The sequence below is a fragment of the Eublepharis macularius genome, chromosome 6, assembly GCF_028583425.1.
Source record: "Eublepharis macularius isolate TG4126 chromosome 6, MPM_Emac_v1.0, whole genome shotgun sequence".
In the NCBI taxonomy this organism is placed as follows: Eukaryota; Metazoa; Chordata; class Lepidosauria; order Squamata; family Eublepharidae; genus Eublepharis; species Eublepharis macularius.
The window spans coordinates 29,891,219-29,914,075 of NC_072795.1; the positions used below are offsets into that span (position 1 = coordinate 29,891,219).

At 42.2% G+C, this 22,857-nt stretch overlaps 1 protein-coding gene across 6 annotated transcripts in view; it reads right to left on the reverse strand.

The window, feature by feature from the left end:
- SCHIP1 (schwannomin interacting protein 1) overlaps positions 1-22,857 on the reverse strand; it is a 594,363-nt gene that overhangs the window by 41,643 nt on the left and 529,863 nt on the right. For 2 of the 6 annotated variants that reach the window (XM_054982449.1, XM_054982447.1), the window contains exon 1: positions 3,233-3,791. The exons of the other annotated variants lie outside the window; for them this stretch is intronic. In XM_054982449.1, the coding sequence (XP_054838424.1) occupies positions 3,233-3,310 (78 nt within the window). In that variant the 5' untranslated portion in view covers positions 3,311-3,791. Of the gene's footprint in view, positions 1-3,232; positions 3,792-22,857 lie in introns of those variants that run through there. 6 annotated transcript variants of the gene reach the window in all.

The window sequence follows — 22,857 nt, forward strand, 5'->3', positions numbered from 1 at the left end:
ACGGAATACAATCCTGTCCCATTAGTTAACGAACATTTTGCTACTTAATTGAGTGGAAGGTGGATTACATCCATTGTCAGATCAATAACCACCAAGGTTTGGTTTTCACTGAAAAGATCAGGATACAATGGAAAGAGCGAATTCCCCTTTCGTGCAGCAGCCTTCCCCTTCCCACCCTAAATTGTTCTTGGGGGTCCCATGCCCCCCAGGATGTATCTCTGGGAATCACCCAGGTCTCTCAAAAACCTCTGAGAAATCTTTTCTGCATTCTCCTTCTATAGTTTATTGAACTACTCTGATTTTTTTTTAAAAAAAATAATCACATTTATATAGTTTTCTTACTATGGAGCCCAGAGCAGTGTTTTACATGACATCAACCTTAGACATAGGCTATCCAATAACCTGTCTGAATAGGGATTTAAACCTCAATTTTCCTCATCCAAACCCAACACACTAGCTGACCACTATATGAGCTTTAGTGATCCTTTCAAACTAGTTTTCCTATAAATTCACTTTGACTCCCCCTTCTCCAGCAATAAATCTGTTAATCAACTGAGTCAATTCAAGTTATAATGCCAAAAACAAACGTATCAGATAAGATTTATACACAGAGATGAAGCACCTAGTATTGCAGCATACTGCAATTGAGGAAATTATAAGGCCTGGTATTTTATTTCCAAGAACGTTTCTTGGTTTGGTTCCTCTTGGTGGTGCTTCAGACAAGTGTTATTGGATTAGCTTTGCAGCTCCTCTGTTTTACTGCTGCTTTTTATGGTGTTTCAGAAATGCAGCTGACTTATTCTCATCATTTTGTCCAAACTGTTAAAGAGAGTCTGAGTCTCACAAAAGCTAGGAGGATCATTAGCTGATTGCTCATCCAGCAGCAATAACCCATCAGAAGATAATTTTATTGACCCTTTTAAAGTCCACTTTATCCCATATATTACCAATAAATGAGCTTTATGTGTTAACTGCATACCTCCACAATGAGCTTTATATTGTATACATGCACATAGAAGCTGCTATGTCAACATTTATATGTCTTGTTGGACAATATTGTTCGTTTCCCCCCCTGCACATAAGGCCTTTTGGTTAGAAGTATTAAGGGGATATTTTCATGGGTACATCCCCCTAAAGCACTTCACCAGTTTGGCATTTACAACCCTAGAAATACAATCACAAGCAGGCCAATAAATTGAAGTACAAGCTTTAAAATTTGGACCAAGTAAAACTGGACTCCTATTATTACGCCTCGTGTAAACTGCAAGTCAATATTCTTTGTACATTAATTTACTTGAGATAAAAATCTTAACCATGTTTGTAGTAATATGGATTTCAATTCAAGTCTATGAAATGTCACTATACAGTAGCACTTAAAGCATAGGACCAGTATTATATATTCTTAGGCTTCAGAAACAGATTTTTTTTTACATCAGCAAAAATGTTTAGGGATTAGCTCCATAAAGAAGCATGAGGAAATTTTAAAATTCTAATGTAGGTTGAAAAATTGATATGGATACCTGAGCACTTCAGGGACATTTCTGTTCAGCAAAATGACTTTGTGGAGGTTACATGCCTTATAATAATAACATTCGATTTATATACCGCCCTTCAGGACGACTTAACACCCACTCGGATCGGTTTACAAAGTATGTTATTATTATCCCCACAACAAAACACCCTGTGAGGTGGATGGGGCTGAGAGAGCTCTGAAAGCTGTGACTGACTCAAGGTCACCCAGCTGGCTTCAAGTGGAGGAGTGGGGAATCAAATCTGGTTTTCCAGATTAGAGTCCTTCTGCCCTTAACCACTACACCAAATGGGCTCTGGAAAGAGGGCACTGGAAGGGGGAGACGGCACTGGAAGCTTTGTTTATACCACATCTAGTTTGGCCCTTCAATGCCAGCATTACAGTTTATGCCAGTTGGATTTTTGTAGCAGAATTATTTTATTTCACTTTGGCCTTACTAGGTAAACTGACAAAATTGGCAGTTATCTGATTATGGGCATATCCAGGGCTTTTTTTCAGCAGGAACACGGTGGAACGGAGTTTCGGAACCTCTTGAAAATGGTCACATGGCTGGTGGCCCCGCCTCCTGATCTCCAGACACAGGGGAGTTCAGATTGCCCTCCGTGCTGCCGAGTGGCGCAGAGGGCAATCTAAACTCCCGTCTGTCTGGAGATCAGGTGGCGGGGCCACCAGCCATGTGGCTATTTTCTCCAAGGGCAACCCACTGAGTTCCACCACCTCTTTTCCCAGAAAAAAAGCCCTGGGCATATCAATATATGAAAATGCCATATAGCAAGTTAGACTATTGGTCAGGTTGGCAGTGGCTTTCCAAGGTCTCAGCTAGGTATTTAGCAGCACTGCAACCTTAGATTCTATCAGAGACTGAATCTGGGATCCTTTGCATGCAAAGGGTCCAAGTGTCAGTGAACTATTATTTTGAGACCAAGGTGATCAAAAGATGTGTAAAACTCCCTGAATATGGAAAACTTGTGTAGTCAATAAAACTCTGGAAGAAACTTTTAACAGATTTCCAGGGAAACACACACTGCTCAGCAGAATTACACAAACTTTTCGGCTTAAAGGACACACGTATACTTTTAATTTGATGTCAAGGCCTCAGCCATGCAACTGAAGTTATTTTTGAGCAGGTCTGTTATTACCAGACATAGAGAATTACTATATTTAAAGTTCTGTATCACAGCTGGCATGCTTTTAAAAGACGTGCCCATGCAGCAGTTTATATAAACCTGACACGCCCTGGCAAATGCAGTGTACTGTTCAGCCTTCAACATTCCCAGAAAAAAACAGTCCCCCACAAAAGTTCATACGCTTAAAAAAAACTACCTGACTGAAAACTGTATGCACTTGCCCACCTCACCGAAAACTGTATGCAAATAAGTCTAACAGACGATTTTAATTCAATGGATGATGCTAACAATGAATATACCAAAAAAGAGAATACAGAATCCAGAGCTGGGACTTAACAGAATGTTGGCAAACAAGACAACAAACTGCATTATGTAGAAAATAGAGATGCTTTCATGAACAAACATTTAGCTCTTTCTTTTCCATTCTCTGAGGATATTTTGAAACAACAGGGCCACGTGAATACTTTCTTTTGGGGGGCTGGGCAACTGCATGCTTTTGATTTGTTTCCACTCTACAAAGGCAAAGTGATTATTCCAACAGAGAAAAGACCCCCTCCCCACTTTTGTCTCTTACCTTTTTATAATTCCCCTCCATATCCAATGCGGATACTTCAGTGATGATGTCATCCATTCCATTACTGCTCAAATGCATTCTTTAACTCTCAAAAGGCAATGGAATCAAACAGGTCGCTGTTCCCTTTGTCTGCAACTTACAGTTCTGCACTCCTCCAAGCCTCCTTTCTCATGGCTCATTCTTGAAACTGCAGCTATCAGGTGGCAACTTAAAAATCAAGCCAGTGCTTATAGTCTTCTTTTTCATTCAGAGAAACTGTCTGGGGCATACTCCTCTTGTCCCTTTCGCTGAGATGTGAGGAGAACGGTTGCTGTTCTCTACATTCAGAAGTTGCCTGTTTGTTGACCCATGGGCCTCTCGGGAGCCTGATCTTCTTGCCGGCTGCTATCACCTGCCTCCAAAGTATGCTGCTACAATCCACTCTAAAGCGTACTTCTTTTTTTCCTAATAAAGTCAAGGCTGCCTTTGAGTCTTAGCCAGCTGATTACACTTCTGAGCTCACTGTTTTGCAGGGTGTCTCTCTGTGTGCGCGCCGCCCGTTATATATGAAAAGCAGCAATCTTCCTCTGGCCACTGGCAGCATGAGATAAAAATAGATGGAAGCAGGCAGAGCAGACTAGACCAGAGCAGCAAAGCACAACCTTGCTGTGACGATTAAAAGGAGAAGGAGGAGGAGGAGGCAAGGCCACATGGGCCATAGCCAGAAGCAGCAGGTCGAAAGGCCAGGCATCAAGCTCTGGCCTCTGTAATGTTTTTCCTCAGGCCACAACTTCTTAAATCAGCCACCTAGGTAGCCCAAATTCAGGGGAAACTGCAAGGGACCCACTACACAACAGAAGAAGCTACAAAAAGGGGTGGCGGGGTGGCAAAGGAACCCGGCAGGCATTTTTTGCCCATTTCATGCACAGAAGCACATACAGCTATTTTCAGAACTCCAGCCTTTTGCCTCTTTCTAATTGCATGATCACCTTGATTTTCACCGCTGTAGCTAATTTGGTCCAGCAAAGACAAATCAAGTCAATGGTTGTAAAACTTCACCCAATGGCAAAGTTCCCGTTTACAGATTTCTCATATATATTACTTACACATGCATTCCCTTCCATCTCCTCCCAGGCATTTTCTGCTTCAGTTATTTGCTCAGAACCAGAAGAGTCTTTAAAAATCATTATTTCTCTCGCACAATAAAAGCACGTTTCAAAGGAGGAGGGAATTCATTTATACCTCAGAAATGTTGTTAGGTATGACGAAACTTTTCATCAGCAGAGGGGGCTCAACCCATGCAAGGAAAACAAAATTGTTTATAGAGTCCTGAAGATTACATAGAAACAGATTAAACTCCAATGACATCAAGAGGTGCAATTTAAGGAATACTTGCCATGCCATGATTCTGCAAGACAACAAGCTTCAAGGATACCCCAACCCCCCAGATTCCCCGTATCATCTGCTAGAGTCCAAGCATTTTCTATAAAACTTGTCTGCCACTCTGGAGTTACATCATTTATCAAGTTTATAACCATGGATAACTGATACCATCTCTCGTCTCTCTTGATCTCTTGCAAAATTTATTTTTAACATGCACTAATATTTCTGAACTTTCTTAGACCCCGAGAAAAAAGTCACAGTGTGTCCCCCCCCCAAGAGATTCAGTTTCATGTTAAATGCCAGAGACATTTTTTTTAAAAAAGGTGGGGGAGGTGTTAGAAGAATTTAATTTATACACTTTGAAGATTACAGCACTTTCTATATCTTGAAGGGAAATGAGCTTTTAGAAGAGTGTACAGGATTCCACAATTAGTGTTCTGGCTGTAATACACAACTTTGTAGAGATCTATTGCCACAATCTGTTAGCCCCCAAATTTCATTTTTTTTAATTTTTAAGATTTTTATTAAATTGAAATAAATTACACAATTAATAAACATTCAAGTTGAAGAAATGGCATGAACTATATACATAAACTCTGCTATCTCAATTTTTATAGCCATAGCAAATGCATATGATTGATATAAGCGACAATTATGCAAACGTATAGGCAATAAATTCAGTAGCAAGTGAGAAACATAAGGTAGTCCTTAAGTGAGATATTTTTAACCACTGGGTCCTTGCTTAGAAAGTGGTCTAACACTGGTAACCATTGCTCCACAAAAGAAGATTTATAATTATAATTTATAATTATAATTTCATTTTTAAAGACATGTCTCTAGTAGAGGTGGGCACAAACTGGAAAAAAAATGAACCATGCGGTTTGTGGTTTGTGGCGTTTCACAAACCAGGAACCACAAACTTTCATGAACTTGCCCCAGTTTGCGAACCAGTTTGTGGTTCGTGGGGTTTAAATGCCCCTTTCCGTGCTGCTTCGCTGCAGGCTGCTCCTGCAGCAGCTGAATGGACCACCTGGCAGCAGGGCTGCTGGCTTAAGCCAACAGGGGCTTCTATGAACTGCAGGTTCACGAAACATGAACCGGCCTGATTCTTGACACATTTTAGTTCATTTTGTGGTTTGTGGCCATCTCTAGTCTAGCCATCTCTAGCCTTTTCATTATGGAGTTCTGAGGAGAAATGCACAGCCTGTACTACAGACAGGCCTAGGATTGCCAGGTCCCCTTACCCTTCTGGCAGGAAGGGGGGACCTGGCACTCACTTTTTTGGTCGTCTTTGCATGCGCTCCCAGGTGGCGCAATGATGTCACTCCTGGGAGTGACATCATCACGCAGGGCTGGAAGTGTTCCTGTGCTCTGCAGTGGGCCAATTTGGGTCCCAAATGAGAAGCACTCCTGGGGGTGCTCCCAGCCCCTGAGTGATGATGTCACTCCCAGGAGTGATGTCACCACACTGCCCTGGGAGCATGCCTGGGAAACCTATTCCCCTGCCTTCCCCCTTCGCTGGCCAGGTGAGTGGCAGTGGAGAGATGAAGGGTGGGAGCAGAGGATCCCCCGACCCCATCCAAGGACTAGGGATCCTTGGACTGGCCTTTAAAAATAAGTGAAAGATGAGAACTAGTAGATCACAGCAATACATTATTGTGCTTCAGCCACCAGTCAATTACTGATTTTTAAAGAAGCCTGGAAAAGCCCTCTGATACAGGGGAGGGGAAAAACAGCATCTGTGAGGGCTGAAGTAAGGAAAACATGAACAGGAATACAAAAATGTGCACCTTCCTATCCTCGTATTGTCCAAAGGTGCTTTGACAGCTATTTTTCCAAAAAGGTTGAACCAAACTAAGTTTGGAAAAGGTCACAGCAGAACTGGGCAAAACACAAAAGCAATACAAATAGGATAACAGCAGCTCCTGAAAACAGCACTCAGAAGAAAGCTCTCACCCCAGAAGAAAGCTCTTACCTCAGCCTCAAATGCTATCCCCAAAAGGACAGAATGCATGTGGACTCAGATATAATGACAAACAGGGGCAGCGCAAGGGTTTTCAGCGCTCACGGCCGGCTGGCCGGGCACCCCCCCATGCACACGCAAGCGCGCGCGCACTTGCCTGCGTGATGACGTCACAATTGCTGTGGCGGGCGGCTGTGATGGTGTACAGGTGGCCTCCAAGTTCTCCCGCTCGGTTGCCTGTGCCGCTGCAGATGCCTGCCCACAGTGGCTGCGCCCAGATGGGTGTGTGTGCTTGCGGTGGCAGCGGCGCGAGGCGGGAGGGATAGGAGGCTGCAGCTCTGTGGTGCGTACTCCTGCCTCCCGTGCCTCCTCCAGCGCTCCCTCCGGCACCCTGCACCTGAGGCCACCGCCTACCTGGCCTCAATGGGCACGCCGGCCCTGATGACAAACCACAGCCAAACTGTTATTTCAAACTACTGTTTGAGATTCTTTAATACAATCTTTAAAGACTGTATTCCCTTCAAACCAGAATTTGATGATGGTTGTTGGGGGTTTTCCGGGCTGTATTGCCGTGGTCTTGGCATTGTAGTTCCTGACGTTTCGCCAGCAGCTGTGGCTGGCATCTTCAGAGGTGTAGCACCAAAAGACAGAGATCTCTCAGTGTCTTTTGGTGCTACACCTCTGAAGATGCCAGCCACAGCTGCTGGCGAAACGTCAGGAACTACAATGCCAAGACCACGGCAATACAGCCCGGAAAACCCCCAACAACCATCGTTCTCCGGCCGTGAAAGCCTTCGACAATACACAGAATTTGATGCTTCCTAAGTGACAATAATCTTGTCTTACTGCATTGTTCATTTGATGTTTTATGCTGTCTGACTGCATTTTAAAATATATTTTGTAATTGGCCTTGAGTCTCGGCAAGAAAGGTAGGCTATAAAGTAAGTAAGTAAATAGTCCAGACTTTGGTTTGCAAAATTGGCTTGTTATGACATCTGAACCGTGCCTTTGTGTGCCTCTGAACCAACTGGATTCAGACTTTTCAGTTGTATGATGTCAATGGGCTTAGAAGGCTGGAACTCTGCTTAGGATGGCACAGTAATTTATTTATTTATTTACTTAGATTTATAGTCCGCCCTCCCCAACCAAGTGGGCTCAGGGCGGATTACAACAATTTAAAACACAGTACACAATACATCAGCAATAGCCATTTAAAATATAAATAATACAAATCATTCATTTAAAACATTGGCACCATATAAATACAGTAAGAGTCAACTTTGAAAGGAGAAGAATGACTGGCCACACTTTGGGTCAGATCTCACATACACAGACAGTCCTTGTGGAAGCAGATGCACTAAAATTACTTCCCAGTGCTTACAGTAAGTGGAAAGTAATTGTATTCCCACTATCTTTTCTTCTGCACAAGATATAGAACAAGGTATTCCTTTTGATACAATTTCAAAACTAGGCCATGTGAGCTATCTGTTGTACATTCCATTGTTTTATATGTGCACTCTTATTTCTTTAAAGATTGTGTTAAAGAGCTGATGTGTTACTGCTTGTACAAGAAGAACTGCACCATGTAATTTTGCCTTTCTATATTAATGGATTACTTCATATCTCTAGAGTTTTTCTTCCAAAGTATTATGATGATGATGACGACGACAACAACAACATCCGATTTATATATCATCCTTCAGGACGACTTAACACCCACTCAGAGCAGTTTACACAGTATGCTATTATTATCCCCACAACAAACACCCTGTGAGCTCTGGAGAACTGTGACTGACCCAAGGTCATCCAGCTGGCTTCAAGGGGAAGAGTGGGGAATCAAACCTAGTTCTCGAGATTAGAGTCCCACACTCTTAACCACTGCACCAAACTGGCTTTTACTGCTGCAGAGATTGCCATTCCATAAAGTCATCCTGTAATTTGCCATTGCTGATGTTAATGGTTTTAACAGGGGTATTTCTAGGTCAGTAACAAGGTGAAGCATCTATGTCGCTTGATGTTTGGACTTTGCTACTGCCTGGCCCCATAATAACATCAGGATCCCTAAATGCTTTTGCAAATGTCTGCTCTTAAATTTTGCCTTCTCTCCAGGAAAGCACTTGAGATGATGAGACTGTGGATACCTATGCGTGAGTGCTATAATATTGGATAAGTGCCTAAATTTCTAAGGGAAGGAAGATTAAGGAAGATAATTTGAACAAAGAACCCCGGTGAAAGGAGGGCTGATATGAAGCTTATAACATACATCGGGTTATGAACAGAGTTGCTTTTAAAGTCTCCTTTTAAATACTGAGAAAAGATTTGATCCTGCAATACATTTACCAGCAATACCAAGGAGACAAGCCTATTTTAAAATTGCTCTAATATGCACTATTCAAAAGTTTAGACGAAGGCAAGCATTAATATATGGGCCAGCTAAATTCAATTATTTTGCTAGTAGGCTTCTATGTAATTACTTTTCTGCACATAGGAATTATGTTAATATGCTTTACTTTTTATGGTTCCCATCCTCACAGCTGACTCAGCGTGTCATTTCCTAGTGTTACTAAAATTAATTCTTCTTTTTCCTTCAACGCAGTTCCTGTTCTCTCCCTGATAACACCGATTTCTACCTATAAGCCAATTATCAGCCTAACAAAAGGGAAATCCATTCATTTACTGTGGCACAGATTTACAAAGTACATTTCAACTTTTATTAGCTGGGAACTTTAAATCACCACGCCATGTCCTTCACCCCCTTTCAAAATGCTCATGCACTCCTTTCCCTGCTCATTATAAGGGTGATGTTATTGGGTGGGAGCATCGTGCTCTTTTGCACTGCTCAGCAGGAGTGAAAAATGAGTCACAATTAAATATGACCACGTTACAACAGAATTCGTCTTTCACATACGTATCGCTGACAGCCTAGTTAGAAACGACATTAAAAAAATCACATGTGGCAAGAGAAAAATAGCATACTACTCAATAATCACTTGTGTGTGGAATACTCGGAGTGCAGGAGAAGCAACAATGGACTTACAAACCACATATAAACCAATGCAGCTAATAATCACAATATAGATGGATGTGGAATGCAACATATAGCATTTGAGATCAAAGAGGAAACCAAGGATAAACATGATACAATACAGCCTGGCTCTCTCATGCAAGGCATGTTTCAGCAACCAAACCATGGTTTGGCAATTAGATCTCAGCCTCAGGTTTCACATTCCTCCTTCCTCTTACCTGCTACATTGCTTCCTCCTTTACCATTTGGAGACATGGTTTCTGCTATATCCAAGCCAATTAGGGCTTGCACTTGCCTACCAACCCAAAACTGCAAACCACAATCCAATTATTGTTTGGAGGGCAAGCGCAGACCAAGTTTAACATGGCAAATTACAGTTTGCTTGCAATCTGGAAAGAAGGAAAGAAGTTGTAGAAAGACAGGAGGGAGAAGATGTAGCACACAAGCCAGAGGATCTCTCATGTCATACCAAAGCATGGTCTCATGATATTCAAGAACTGAGAGCTGGTGTAGTGGTTATGGTGTTGGACTAGGATCTGTGACTGTGACTTGTAGATCAAATCCCCACTCTGCCATAAAAATTGCTGGACCTTGGGCCAGTCATTCTTTCTTAACATAACCTCAGCTTCACATACTTCTCAGAGCTGCTGTTGTGAGGATAAAATGGGAGAAAGGAGAATGATGTACATCTGCCCTTCCCTTCGGAGGACAGGCAGGAGATAAACGTGCTAAACAAATAAATAAGCTGACCCATTTTCTCATTGTTCACGTAATCAATACATGGGATTCTCAATACTTTGTGTCTCCTCTTTACAAGTCAGTTTGCACTGTCAAATATCTGCAAGTGATTTGAAAAAGGTTAATTTGAACTTAGATGTACATGGGAGAGGGTAGCTGGAGAGGACGAGGAATCATTTCCATGAATATTGCTGCAGTTTTAGCAGCAGCTCCTATCAAAAAGATGGCTGATAGTTCCCAGTTGGTATAGCATCTTTAGCTGTGCCTTTTCCTTACACTGTCACATAGCTGTATTTGGTTGAATGGGGAGGGGGGAGTGATGTTCCAGGGAATAAGAAATCTCTAGCATTTCTGAAGACTCTTTCAGATATGCAAGTAAATTGCATGAAGCTGAAGTCGTTCAGCGGCAAATGTGACTATGCTAAGAATGTCAATTACTTTTTCTAATTAGGGTTTGGGGGACCGGATTGGTGTGATGGGAGTTACCTTTCTTTTTCACTACCAGGATTAAAAATGGCACTATCCCACCTCTTTACAAGGCAACTGCTCCTACTTGGCCACATTGGGGTGCACTGCTTATATGTAAGTATTAATTTATTCTTGCCAGCAATAATTACCCTAGACACAAACAGCTTGTTAACACTTCCTCTGATTTCTTGGTCCATATCCTAAAAAGGGAAAAATAATCCACATTAAACTGCCTGCTCTCCAGGGCACCTTAAATCTTGCTTGAGCAAAAAAAAAAAATACAGTTCATGCATGCCTGGGCATTAAGAATAACTCACTGAATACAAAAGTACTCCCCAAACGGAAATTTAAGCTTCCTAACAGCAACTTCAGACTTTTAAAAGAAATAATAGGAAAGGAAGCACAAGTGAGTTGTACTTCCTCTGACTATGCTTTTGACGTAGAGCTAGAAAACACATAAACACTCCTTGCAGATGGGTGGGATGAGGAGAAGAGACACATTCCAGATACAGGAAAATTTGTGTAAATTCCTCACCCCGCTTATTTCTTATTAGAAGTGCCAGTGTGGTGTAGTGGCTAGAGTGATGTATTAGGATCTGGCAATCCAGGTTTGATTCCCCACTCTGCTACGAAACTTGCTGGGTGACCTTAGACCAGTCACATACTCTCATCCTAACCTACTTCACAAGGTCGTTGAGCGCGTAAGATGGAGGAGAATGAGGGAAGCCTCTTTGGGTCCACACTGGGGAGAAAGGTGGGATACACATGAAGTAAAAGTTAGAAAATGAAACAAAAGTAGTAAGTGCAAGTAATATCCTCAAAGAATCAGCAACAGTCTAAAAGTTATTTATCGCATTTATATCCTATCTTTCTCCCATCACGAAAATTAAGGCAGTCTGCCTGGGATTCTGACAAGGTCTCCCATCCGAGCATTTTTTAAACCCAGACCCGCTCAGCTTCATGCAAGGTGACTGTGCCGTATGTCTGCCCTACAGCCATAACCAGGAACTCTCCTGCAAACTTTCATGTATTTTATGGAAGGCTCTCACTGATCACATAATAAAGCCAAAGATGAGTCAACTCAGGAAAAACTTTGGACAGACTAGACACCCTGACCTGTCTCTGGCTGATCAAACCCCTTTCAATGAAGGTAAAATTGGGAAATATTTCAAGTTCCAAGTGGGAAGGATGGGGGAAGAGATAAGAGGTCAGTCATGTGAGGCTGGCAACGCTGCTGACATCACTACATCACTTCTGGGTTTTACAAAGGCTACCTCTATGTAAAACCATAGAGTTTCCAGTGATTCCTAGAGCTATATTATGTCACTTCCAAGTCCTACCCAGAAGTGAGGTAGCAATGTCGGTTATGTCACTGGTTTTAATTTTATTTTTCTCCAACAGGCAACATGGTTTGCCAGCGGAAGGCCTTCCGCTATCGCAGGAGGCCTGGCAAGCCTAGTTTTAATGTTGCCCATTTTTCTCACTACCTGCCTCCTGTTAAGGATGATACACATCCTCACTCAAAATAAAGAAATGGTCCCTGCTGGACCTCCTGTGGAAGGTAAACACTATAAATCTCTGCCAGGTAGTCATGATGAGCCAATATTCCAGCCTACGCTTCTTGTGTGATGAACAGAAAACTCCTCAAAGATGTCATTATGTATTTGTTTCTTTTCTTTCTAACCTGTCATAATTCATTCCAGGTTTTATTTTGGAACCTCATAAACTCATCATGCACAGAAATTCTATGTATAACATTTCAACTTCTCTTTCAAAGAAAAGAGGAAAGGTCCATGTTGCCTTCAGAAGTGACATCATAAACCAATATTTGGGAGTCAGTCATTCTGAACCTCATGCCCACAGAATGATGACTCAAATGAACGAAGCATTTTGCCCAGAAGAACAGATTGCTCCCAATGCTCTAGCAACTGAGAAGGAGGCAATGTTAGAGTCGGAGCACAATCTGAGACCTTTTGCCGTTGATTAACGTGTGGGGGCTGCAACTTGTGATTTTAAAAGAGAACTACAGAGTTATTCTAAGTCTACAGGGTCTAATCTTGTGCATGAAATACATTAGAAAGAGACCTAGATTTGTTTAGAAGTATCTTTATTTGTAAATAATAATTATAAAAATAAGAAAAACCATACACACACAGAGAGACACATGCACAGACAGAGATTAGATTAGAAGAAAATCCTTTCCTCAAATTCACACAGTTCGACAATACTACATGCCTAATCCTTCTAAAGAGTTCTAAAATAAATCAGAATCGAGTGCAATGCTTTATAGATTTTAGCATTCAGAATAGTGTGGTTTTCTTCTAGAAATCATTAGCTTCTTTACAATAATAAGCATAAGAAGATAGTAAATGTCCACATACACCTAGAAGTACAGATTTCGTGGCATGAACAAATGAAAAACTTTGAGAGCAAAAAGAAAGAAAACCCTACACGGAAATATTTTTCTTTTATTTTGAGTGAAATGCTTTTAAAGACAAGATTTTACTCCCTCAAAATGAAATTTTTAAATTTTTTAACTTAATTTATACCCTGCCTTTCTCCCCAGTGGGGACCCAAAGCAGCTTACATCATTCTCCTCTTCTCCAGTTTTCCTCACAACATCCCTGTGAGGAGGTTAGGCTGAGAGTGAGTGACTGGTCTAGAGTTATGCAAGGATCTACAATATTATTCTACTATATAAAAGGCTAACCGTGTTCCAGACAACTCACTTCCTACACTGGTGTGCCTCCAAAGGCCGCTGCTGTGGAGGGAAGCCCAGAAGAGGCAGCCTGTCCCTCCGAGAGTGTGCCACAGCTGAAAACCCAGGCAGGGGCAGGCGTGGAGCAGGCGGCAATGCCCACCCCCTGCCTTCACCAAGCTGGGATCAGGAGCAGAGCAGGTGGCAATGCCCTTCCCTGCCTTCACCCAGCAGGGATGAGGAGCAGATCAGGGGGAAATGCCTGCCCGCCCACCTTTACCCAGCTGGGATCAGGAGCATAACAGGTGGCAATGCCCGACCCCACCTTCACCCAGATGGGATCAGAAGCAGAGCAGGTGGCAATGCCCACCTCCACCTTCACCTTCACCCAGCTGGGATCAAGCACGAAGGAGGTGGAAATGCCTGCCTGCCACCTTCACCCAGCTGAGAGCCTTCTACCCTTTAAGTGTTCCCCCTTTCCAGCTGGTTTGAGGGAGGGAGAAGAGCTTAAAGGGTCGAAGGTGAAAATGTGGTCCCAGAAAAGATGCTGAAAAAACGGTAACAAAACAGAATGCAAACGTTTTGCAAACGTAGATGTGAGGAAGCCTGGGGAAAAGCCACCAGAGTTCCAAGGGTGGACCTTGCCTATAAGGGCATGTGGAAACAGCCAATGTCTGGTTGCCTTAATGCCCTTTGCTTCATGGAAGCATTAGGTCAGGCAGCATTGGGAACTGGATTAGATGGACTAGATGAACCCTTGGTCTGATTCACCAGCGCTCTTCTAATGTTTTACTTTTTTTCCATCGGAGTGAATTTCTGGCACAAGTTGCTGAGTGCAACCATAAAATGGCCAGCATAGGAGGTGGAACCTACCACAAAAAATTAAGAAGTGAGCTTATACATAACTCTAATAGCGACTCTTCAACATTTTAAGCAGAAGCTCTGCTTAATAAGATGCCTTTTAAAATGAACGTATTTTTAAAAAATATTTTCCTGCACACATACAGCTTACCTTTAGTCATGCAGTGAAGATCCTTGTGCTGCGATGGCAGCTGCTGCCAAACCACTGTCGTTGTTTTTAAAAAATCTTCACAGTTAATCTGATTTCTAGTGGCCAATCAGAAGCCTTGATGGGCAAAAGCCCTACCTGGCCCCATTCACTTTCTAACAGGTGCTAGAAAAAGTGTCCACTGATGCCAGGGCATCCATGGGCACACGTTGGGGACCCCTGCTATAGCCCATGTTCAATTTCTTGCTGTAGAATGGACCATTGGAGTGTGTGGGTGCAGGGGATTCGTTGGACATGACTTATAATTTAATACTGAAAGATGATTCATTCTCAATATTATAGCATTTGAATATTAGTAATATAGAAATATTGGATTTCTGGTGTCAATATAGCAAGTGGTTAAGGTTTCTATATTTGCCATTCTGCCCAAATGCAGAAGGACAGCCACTCCTGAAGAGGGAAATGAAGGTTGCTATCTCTGTGCATCCTGACTGCTCAAACAGCCTACACCCTATAGTAAATTTACACAGTAACATTGGCTCATTCCCTCAATCGCTCCTCACCAACACACACTAAACCAGACCCTTACTGGTGCTACTCTATGGCACAAAATGGATTTCCAGTCATTTTGTAGCCATACAAACATACAATATACAAACCAAGGCAGGTACAAATCTCTCTTCATAAACAAGAGAATAAAAACTTCTTTGCAAAGTGAGACAAAGATCAATCTAGTCCGGCAGCATTCTGAAGACTTGCCAGCCAGAGGTCTCTGAATCCTTACTGACAGTGCATGAAGAGGACAGCGTTCCTCAGTTATTTGATCCTAACCAGGCCTCATTTTGAGGGGGAACGTGCAGGAACACAGTTCCGGCAGTTCCCCAAAGATGTCACATGTCAGGTGGCCCTGCCCACCTGACTCTCGGCCATTTTGGGCCTGTTTCAGCCTGGATTGGGGCCAAAATGGCCCGGATTGGGCCTCTGGCAGGTGGTGGATCACTCTCCCACTCAGCAGTGACCTGATCCTGACCATTTTGGGCTCCTTTTCGGCCATTTTCAGCCCCTTTTTGCCATTTTGGGCCTAATTTCGGCCCTGAATGGCCAGAATTGGGTCCAAAACAGCCAGGATAGGTGATGTTAGGGGGAGGGGCAGCAGCATATGCAAATCAGTTATGCTAATAATGCACTTCTGGTGATGGCATGGGGCGTGGTATATGCTAATGAGTTATGCTAATTACTTCCTCCAGCTCTTTTTCTACGAAATGACGCTTGATCCTAACAATATTGAGGCGATATACAGCCTCTGATGATGGAGGTTCTATTTAACTAGCACAGCTAACCATTCAATGCACAATCTTTCTTAAACCCATTAAGCTAGCATACTTCACCACATCTTGTGATAGCAAGTTCCGTAAGTTCGGTGCCTGAAACAGAACTTCCTCTTTTGTTGGTCCTGAACCTACTGCTCATATCTTTCCCTTGGTAACCCCTACATTGACTATTAGGAGGAGAAAATATTTCTCTGTCTACACCCTGTATTTCAAAGTCAAGTGGCACTCTCTGTGTGTATAGGCTGATCTACACAATGGGACCACCTATAGCTGTAATATAGGATCTTGCAAACCAGAATGAACCTCTGGTCTACATAATAATCTTTCTAAAAAGAAAACATTTTGGGGGTGCGTTCAGTGGAGAATACAAGCCATAGCACTGATGGGTGTGGGCACAAGTTAGAACTTGTACAGTGAGGGAACAGGTGGGGAGCAGTCAAACCAGATATTGTGATGGTATTGCAGGGGAAGAAAACCTGTTGACAGCAGCTGGGAGGAGATAGAAAATGGGATTCCCCCTGAGACCTCTCAGGTCCCCCCTTGTAACTTTATATCCCCCCATCAAGCCCTTTAGGGCCAATTCAGTTATTATGTTTTTTGATATACCCCTAAGATTTTTAAGTGTACATCTAAAATAAAGTGTGTACGTGACAGAAAGCACATGTCTGGAACACACAAGCATCATACAGATAGACTGGCTGTAGGTCCTTCTTAAGTCCACACTCAATGACAAACCCAGGCTGACAGCCGCTTGGTGTGTGGAAAGCCCCTTTTGTTGTCTTTTTCAACTAAAAAAAGCCAACAAGTTAGGCTAAGATTGAAACTGCACATTTCCAAGAAGTGCAGAGGGATGCGCATCCACAGCCTAAAGGTGCTCCTCTTCTAAGTTAAATGAAAAAGGCTCCAGTGGAGCCTGCTGTCTGATGCAACACAAGAGCATGTATTATTTAACCACAGATGGCATCAAAAGCCGAGCTTGACATTTTCCCATCCCCCCACTGAGAGAAGCTGCCTCTGACTGCTTGGCCTGGTGCAATCCAATCATTTCTGGCTTCCCAGTTTGATCCTAAACCCCCTGAATCCACATCACAGAAGGATTAAAAATGACCTCAAGGTTAATGGGCTTGCAGAGTTTGTATGTTTTTCTTTGAATACATGTTAGCCCAGCTGAAAGGGAGTTTATAACCAGATTTTTTTTTAAAAAAAGAGGTAACCAATAACAAACATTCCACATATTATGCAGTATCCAGTAGGTGTATTTCAGAATGTGCATTGAAAAAAACCATATAATAGCACAGCTTTAAAAAAATGCACAAAAATGAAAATGCACCAAACAGGGCAAGGCAGCTATCCGCTCCAGTATTAGTAAGTGTCCCTCATGGTGTTTGATGCTCTTTCATTTAATCACAGTTGCCAACTGACGGACTTCTATTTCAAAGGAAACAATGAGTGAACTTTAACCTCTCCATGATTATAAAATGTAGCCGTGCAAGCATTCCTTAAGACCCAGCAACTGTGCTATTTACTGAAATGCCAAGAGATGTCAAACCCAAGTTGTGATATTTGCTAAGTGGTTCTCACGCCAAAATATTCAGAAATCCTAACGCTGAAAAAGCACAACTACAAAGATACTGAGATCAGGGGAGGGGGAATCTTCAAACTGCTGCTTGAACGAATGGAAAATCTGCATTGAAAAAGCTACAAACAAAATCCGTATGTGCTCAGCTCTGCACTGTTTCTACATCTCATCATCTTCTTGCATTTCCACCATCCTAACAGATAAAAACATGTATCTTAACCTGCATATGTAAACATACTGGTACAACAGCTTCTACTACAAAAACTTCCCATCTTGGTTGATGATCTTTCCCTATGGACACTTACAACAACTTGCAAACCTGAACATTATTTTGCCTCCACTCAAATCCTATTCCTGCTGCATTACATGTATTTAAAAAGAGATGTAAGCGTGAACCTTGGAACTGAGTCCTAGAAAAGTTCATCATACCTCTTGCTAAAATATACTTTACTGAGAGCAAAGAAAAAATGTTTCATTTTGCATCATACACTATTTTAATTGTACAAAGTGGTATACTCTCTTTACCTCCCATCCCAGACCAAAAACAAAAGCCACAATCCAAGCAGAATCCAGACTGATAACTGGATTGGGAGACAGTTGTGTCAAGGCAGTGTTAACAGAACATAAAATGGAAGAATGCCAGTTTGCAAAACCAGCTTGAAACTCAATCTGTTTTGTTTCTCAGGGAGTTTATGAGACATCACAAAAGGTGCAGCATTTGAAAAACAATACCTGCCAAGGACAAAACACCTTCTAGAACACAAGCAAGTGATCTTTCAAATGCTGTGGCAGATCCTCCAAAGGACTGCTGTCTCAAAACCACAGTATGTAGATTCTCAGAGGCTATAAACAAAAATCAGGATTGAGGTACACGCAGCACACATTTCAATGCCTTTAGCGCTTTTGCCTCTATTTACAGGGTGCCTTGAGTGATAATACCAACAAGTGCAAAGGGCAGCCAGAATTTAATATGCACCTTAAATACACAGCTTTTAATTACCGCTATAACACTGTTCTTTCTGCCCAACACCCTCATCTCCTGTTAAATGGTACTACCCAAAACCTATCAGGTTTTTAATTAGTAAACTGTTTCTTTTCCCCCCAAATTCTGTTTTAAAGTGGAATTTACTGCATATAATACATAACCTCTTTCCCTCACCATCAAAACCAGAAAAATATATACAGACTTAGCAACAGAGATTTAACATTCTACTGTTTTAAAGCCAATTCAGGATTGTTTTTCTGAACTCTTCATTGTACCAGTGACACTGTTGCTGAAAAGAGAACAACATCAACAACAAAAATACAACCCAATATTGTTCATTTAGAAAAGCAAACCAATATAACAGATGCTAAACAGAAGCAACCTGCTGCTTTGAAAACGGCAGGCCTCTCCTTTTCCCTTCCGGAAAGGATGACGCTGATTATGGAAAAAACAAGCTTCAATTCCTACCTGATACGAACAGTTTTCCTGGTGGACCATCTCAGTGCATCATACAGAAAACAGCCACCAAAAGAGCCAGGGATGTTTACAGAAGCTGCACGGCTGAAATGCACAGCATCCGAAGGAGGAGAGAACGCCCTTGTGAGGCAAGAGGCTTCCCGCAGATTAAAATGGATGCTGTTTCTGCCGTTTCAACCTGCGCAATGGCACTGCCTTGGCTAGTGAGGAACGTAGCAGAGCTGTTCTCCTCAGGGAACGAGCAGTGAGGTTTAATAATGTGTAGCCACGACCGCTCTGGGGGAAAGGGAGGGGGGCTTGCTCATCACGAGCACAATCAGCCAATTATATTATAGACACAAAGAAAAAAGATCAGTGAGAGGCTGGTGTGACCTTCTGGTGCTTTATGAAAGCAGTTAACTGATGTGGAAACATTCTAGTCCTCATTAAAAAAGAAAGGGGGGAGGAAGAAGATAGATCGATACATTCCCTTGAACTGCTGGCACTGTTCTCTCTTCAGTCATTTTTCCTGGCTGTGTGGACAGTATCATTTGTAAATCTCTACCAGTATAGTTCTAATAACTTCCAAAAAGCCTACAACCCTTCTCAGAAACAATTTCTTAACCCTATGTTATTTTGCTTTTAAAAAATACTATTATTTTAATTAGAAGATAGTTAATTTAAACTCGTTTGATTTGTTCAGAGAAATAATAATGGGGGGAGAGGTTGGTGGAGCCTGGGGAGAACGGGGTTCGGGGAGGGACCTCAGTGGGGTAAAATGCCATAGACGTCACCCTCTGCAGCAGCCATTTTCTCCAGGGGAACTGATCTGGAGATCAGTTGCAATTCTGGGAGAACTCCAGGCTCCATCTGCAGATGGACAACCCTAGGCATGCAACCAAATATTGGCATATTGATACAAGGTCTGATATTTTCTGTATTGGATTAGCAATATCCAATATAGTGAAAGGCTTTCTTGATGTTTCCCAATCCCAGTATTTTTCTCCTGATAAATACTGGGAGAATCTGGAGTCAGGATGGGATGCCTTTTGCTATTCATAGTTGGTCCAAGTGCAATGTCTCTTTAAACTTTAAAGGGCTATTATTTTCAGTGGGAAGACCTGACCTCCAAAGAGCCAATTTGGTGTAGAGGTTAAAAGCAGCAGGACTCTAATCTGGAGAGCCAGATTTGATTCCCTGCTCCTCCACTTGAAGCCAGTTGGGTGATTTTGGGTCAGTCACAGCTTCTTGGAACTCTCTCAGCCCTACCCATCTCGTAGGGTGATTGTTGTGAAGATAATAACAACACACTTTGTAAACGGCTCTGACTGTGGTATTAAATTGTCCTGAAGGGCGGTATATAAATCAAAGGTTGTTGTTGTTATTATTTGTATGGTTGGAAACAGAATCTGGCTCAAAATTACTGAATCTAGAGGTAAATTTCTGCTGATGGAAAGGGGAGACTTTTGACAACTCACTCCTCCCACCACAGACCTTTGACCTGCCCCTCATTTTGTTCTGTGGAGGGGTGGGGGGTCCTGTCCCACAGGAACAGCATTTCCAGCTGCAGGAGGATAGGGTAAGTGAGAAAAACCCATTCCCCTGTTGGAAATCCTTTCGATCAGCAGAAATTATCATGAGCTCCAACCCAGTAATAATTCATCTTGTTATTTTCAACATACATACAGGCACACACACATACATCTTAAAACTGGAAAGATTAAGGGACGTGTATAACTATATATTTCAGACAGAACCACCCACCACCAAACCATGTGGTGATTTCTCAGTCTGGTGTAGTGGTTAAGAGTGCAGGACTCTAATCTCAAGAGCAGAGTTTGATTCCCCACTCCTCTGCTTGAAGCCAGCTGGGTGACCTTGGGCTAGTCACAGTTCTCTGGAGCTCTCTCAGCCCCACCCACCTCACAGGGTGTTTGTTGTGGGGATAATAATGACATACTTTGTAAACTGCTCTGAGTGGGCATTAAGTCGTCCTGAAGGGCAGTATATAAATCGAATGTTGTTGTTGTTGTTATTATTATTATTATTAACATTTCCCCCCAACATTTTAAAGACAGCTCCATACCTACACAGGAATTGTGTTTGCTCAAGTACACCAGTGTTTTCTTCAGCAAATGTGTCAAATGCATATAATGGACACACAGCTTTAAAACACCTGTGTGCATGTACCTGGGAGCCTCAAGCATCCAGAATGGTAATAATGGCGCGAGAACACTGAAATTCTTTTTAGTTGTGGAGGGGCTGGTGTCTAAAAATTTTTTTGGGTGGTTTCTAAACGTTGGACATCTTCCCTTAGTCTTGAATATCTCTTTTGTTTGTGAAGGAGTGAACAACAAATACATTGTGTGCTATTTTTTTCCTGAACAGAAGTGCATTGATTTCAGAATTCAGCATGCACTCAAATGTCTCCTGCACATGGCCCACTCAGTTACTCCAACCCAGGGTACAGGCTGCATCAGTAAAGGAATGCACATGGAATTCTGCTTCCTACGCTGATATGGACTGAAATGGCTACACTGCTTTAGGAGAAGCAGATCCATGTGTGCACTGGCACTCCTGTGCTTTAGAATCTGGGTTAGCCTGAGACATCTGGCACCCGAAATAGAAAACTTCTGTACGTGTGAGTGGTCTCATCACCTGTGATGTATACAAATGATCACTGAGCACACATTAGTTGAATGAATGAAATCCTGCTCTCAAGCCATAGTTGACTTATGGTGACCCCTGGTGGGGTTTTCATGGCAAGAGACTAACAGAGGTGCTTTGCCATAGCCTACCTCTGCAACCCTGGTCTTTGTTGGAAGTCTCCCAGCCAAGTACTAACCAAGGCTGTCTCCTGTTTAGCTTCTGAGATCAGGCTCTCTCTTGTAATATTCCAGGCTTTAATAACCTAGCTGTGTTCACAACCAGTTCAGTTCAAGAGTGGTAACAGTTTAGAGATAACACAAACATACTCTTGCCAGCGTGCTGTCTTCCATCAATGAGTGAAGATATTTCTGTTTCATTTGGTATATTCCCAGTAAACTCTTGTTAGCCCTCCTCCCTGGTTGTGTTTGTATGTCTATATTTTACTGAATTGTTAAATATTTTATAGATACATTTTCAATGCTGTTTTAATGTTTTAAACTGGTGTTTGCAGCCTTTGGGATTCTATTTGCGTGGGAAAGTGGCACAGAAATGTTTAAAATGAATATAAATAAACAAATAGCATAAAAGATAACATAACATCACAATGTAGACGTATGAAAACATTAATATAGGGACACAGAGTCAGAAGCATTGCAGGCAGCTAGAGATCAGTGTCTTTTCCTCACATTTGATTTATTCCTGATTTTCTTAGCAGTCAATTTTCAAGCACTGAAATTGATTTGAGTACAGTTCGTCCACATGTCTGCCTTCCCTTTGCATTTTTACAGTTGTGGATTGGGTTTATTTTGTTCTGCATATGCCTTTAAAAATCAGGATTTTTAAGGTGCTGTCATCATTGGTGAGGATGCTGTCATCACTGGTGATGTCACAACACCCTCCCTTTATTTTTTGTGCATGCTTACATTGATAGATTGATAAAAGGGCTGATTTTTTAAAAAAAGATTGAACACATTGGGAAGTCTTTGAATGAGGAAGCCTAAAAGGGGAGCAGCTCCACCACCCATATCTAAGCCCCACCCTGATGGTCCAAACTGGAGAGCCTGGACCGGACTGACACAGAGCCAGGAGGCGAAGGCCAGCACCAACAGGACAAACTGACCTCTGTTGGGACAGAGCCAAGAGCAGCAGCGGCGATGTGGCTAACTAACAATGCTGTGTTTTCCAGTGCCAGAAGTGCCCCCACCAGGCCACCCGGGCTTTTGCAATAAAAAAAAAAAATCAATTTCATATTGAAAGATCAACTTAACATTGTAATGAAAGGTGTAGCATTCAAAGAACCTGCGGCACTTATTACAATGTTAGGTCAATATATTGCTATGAAATTGATAATTTTTTTAAAAA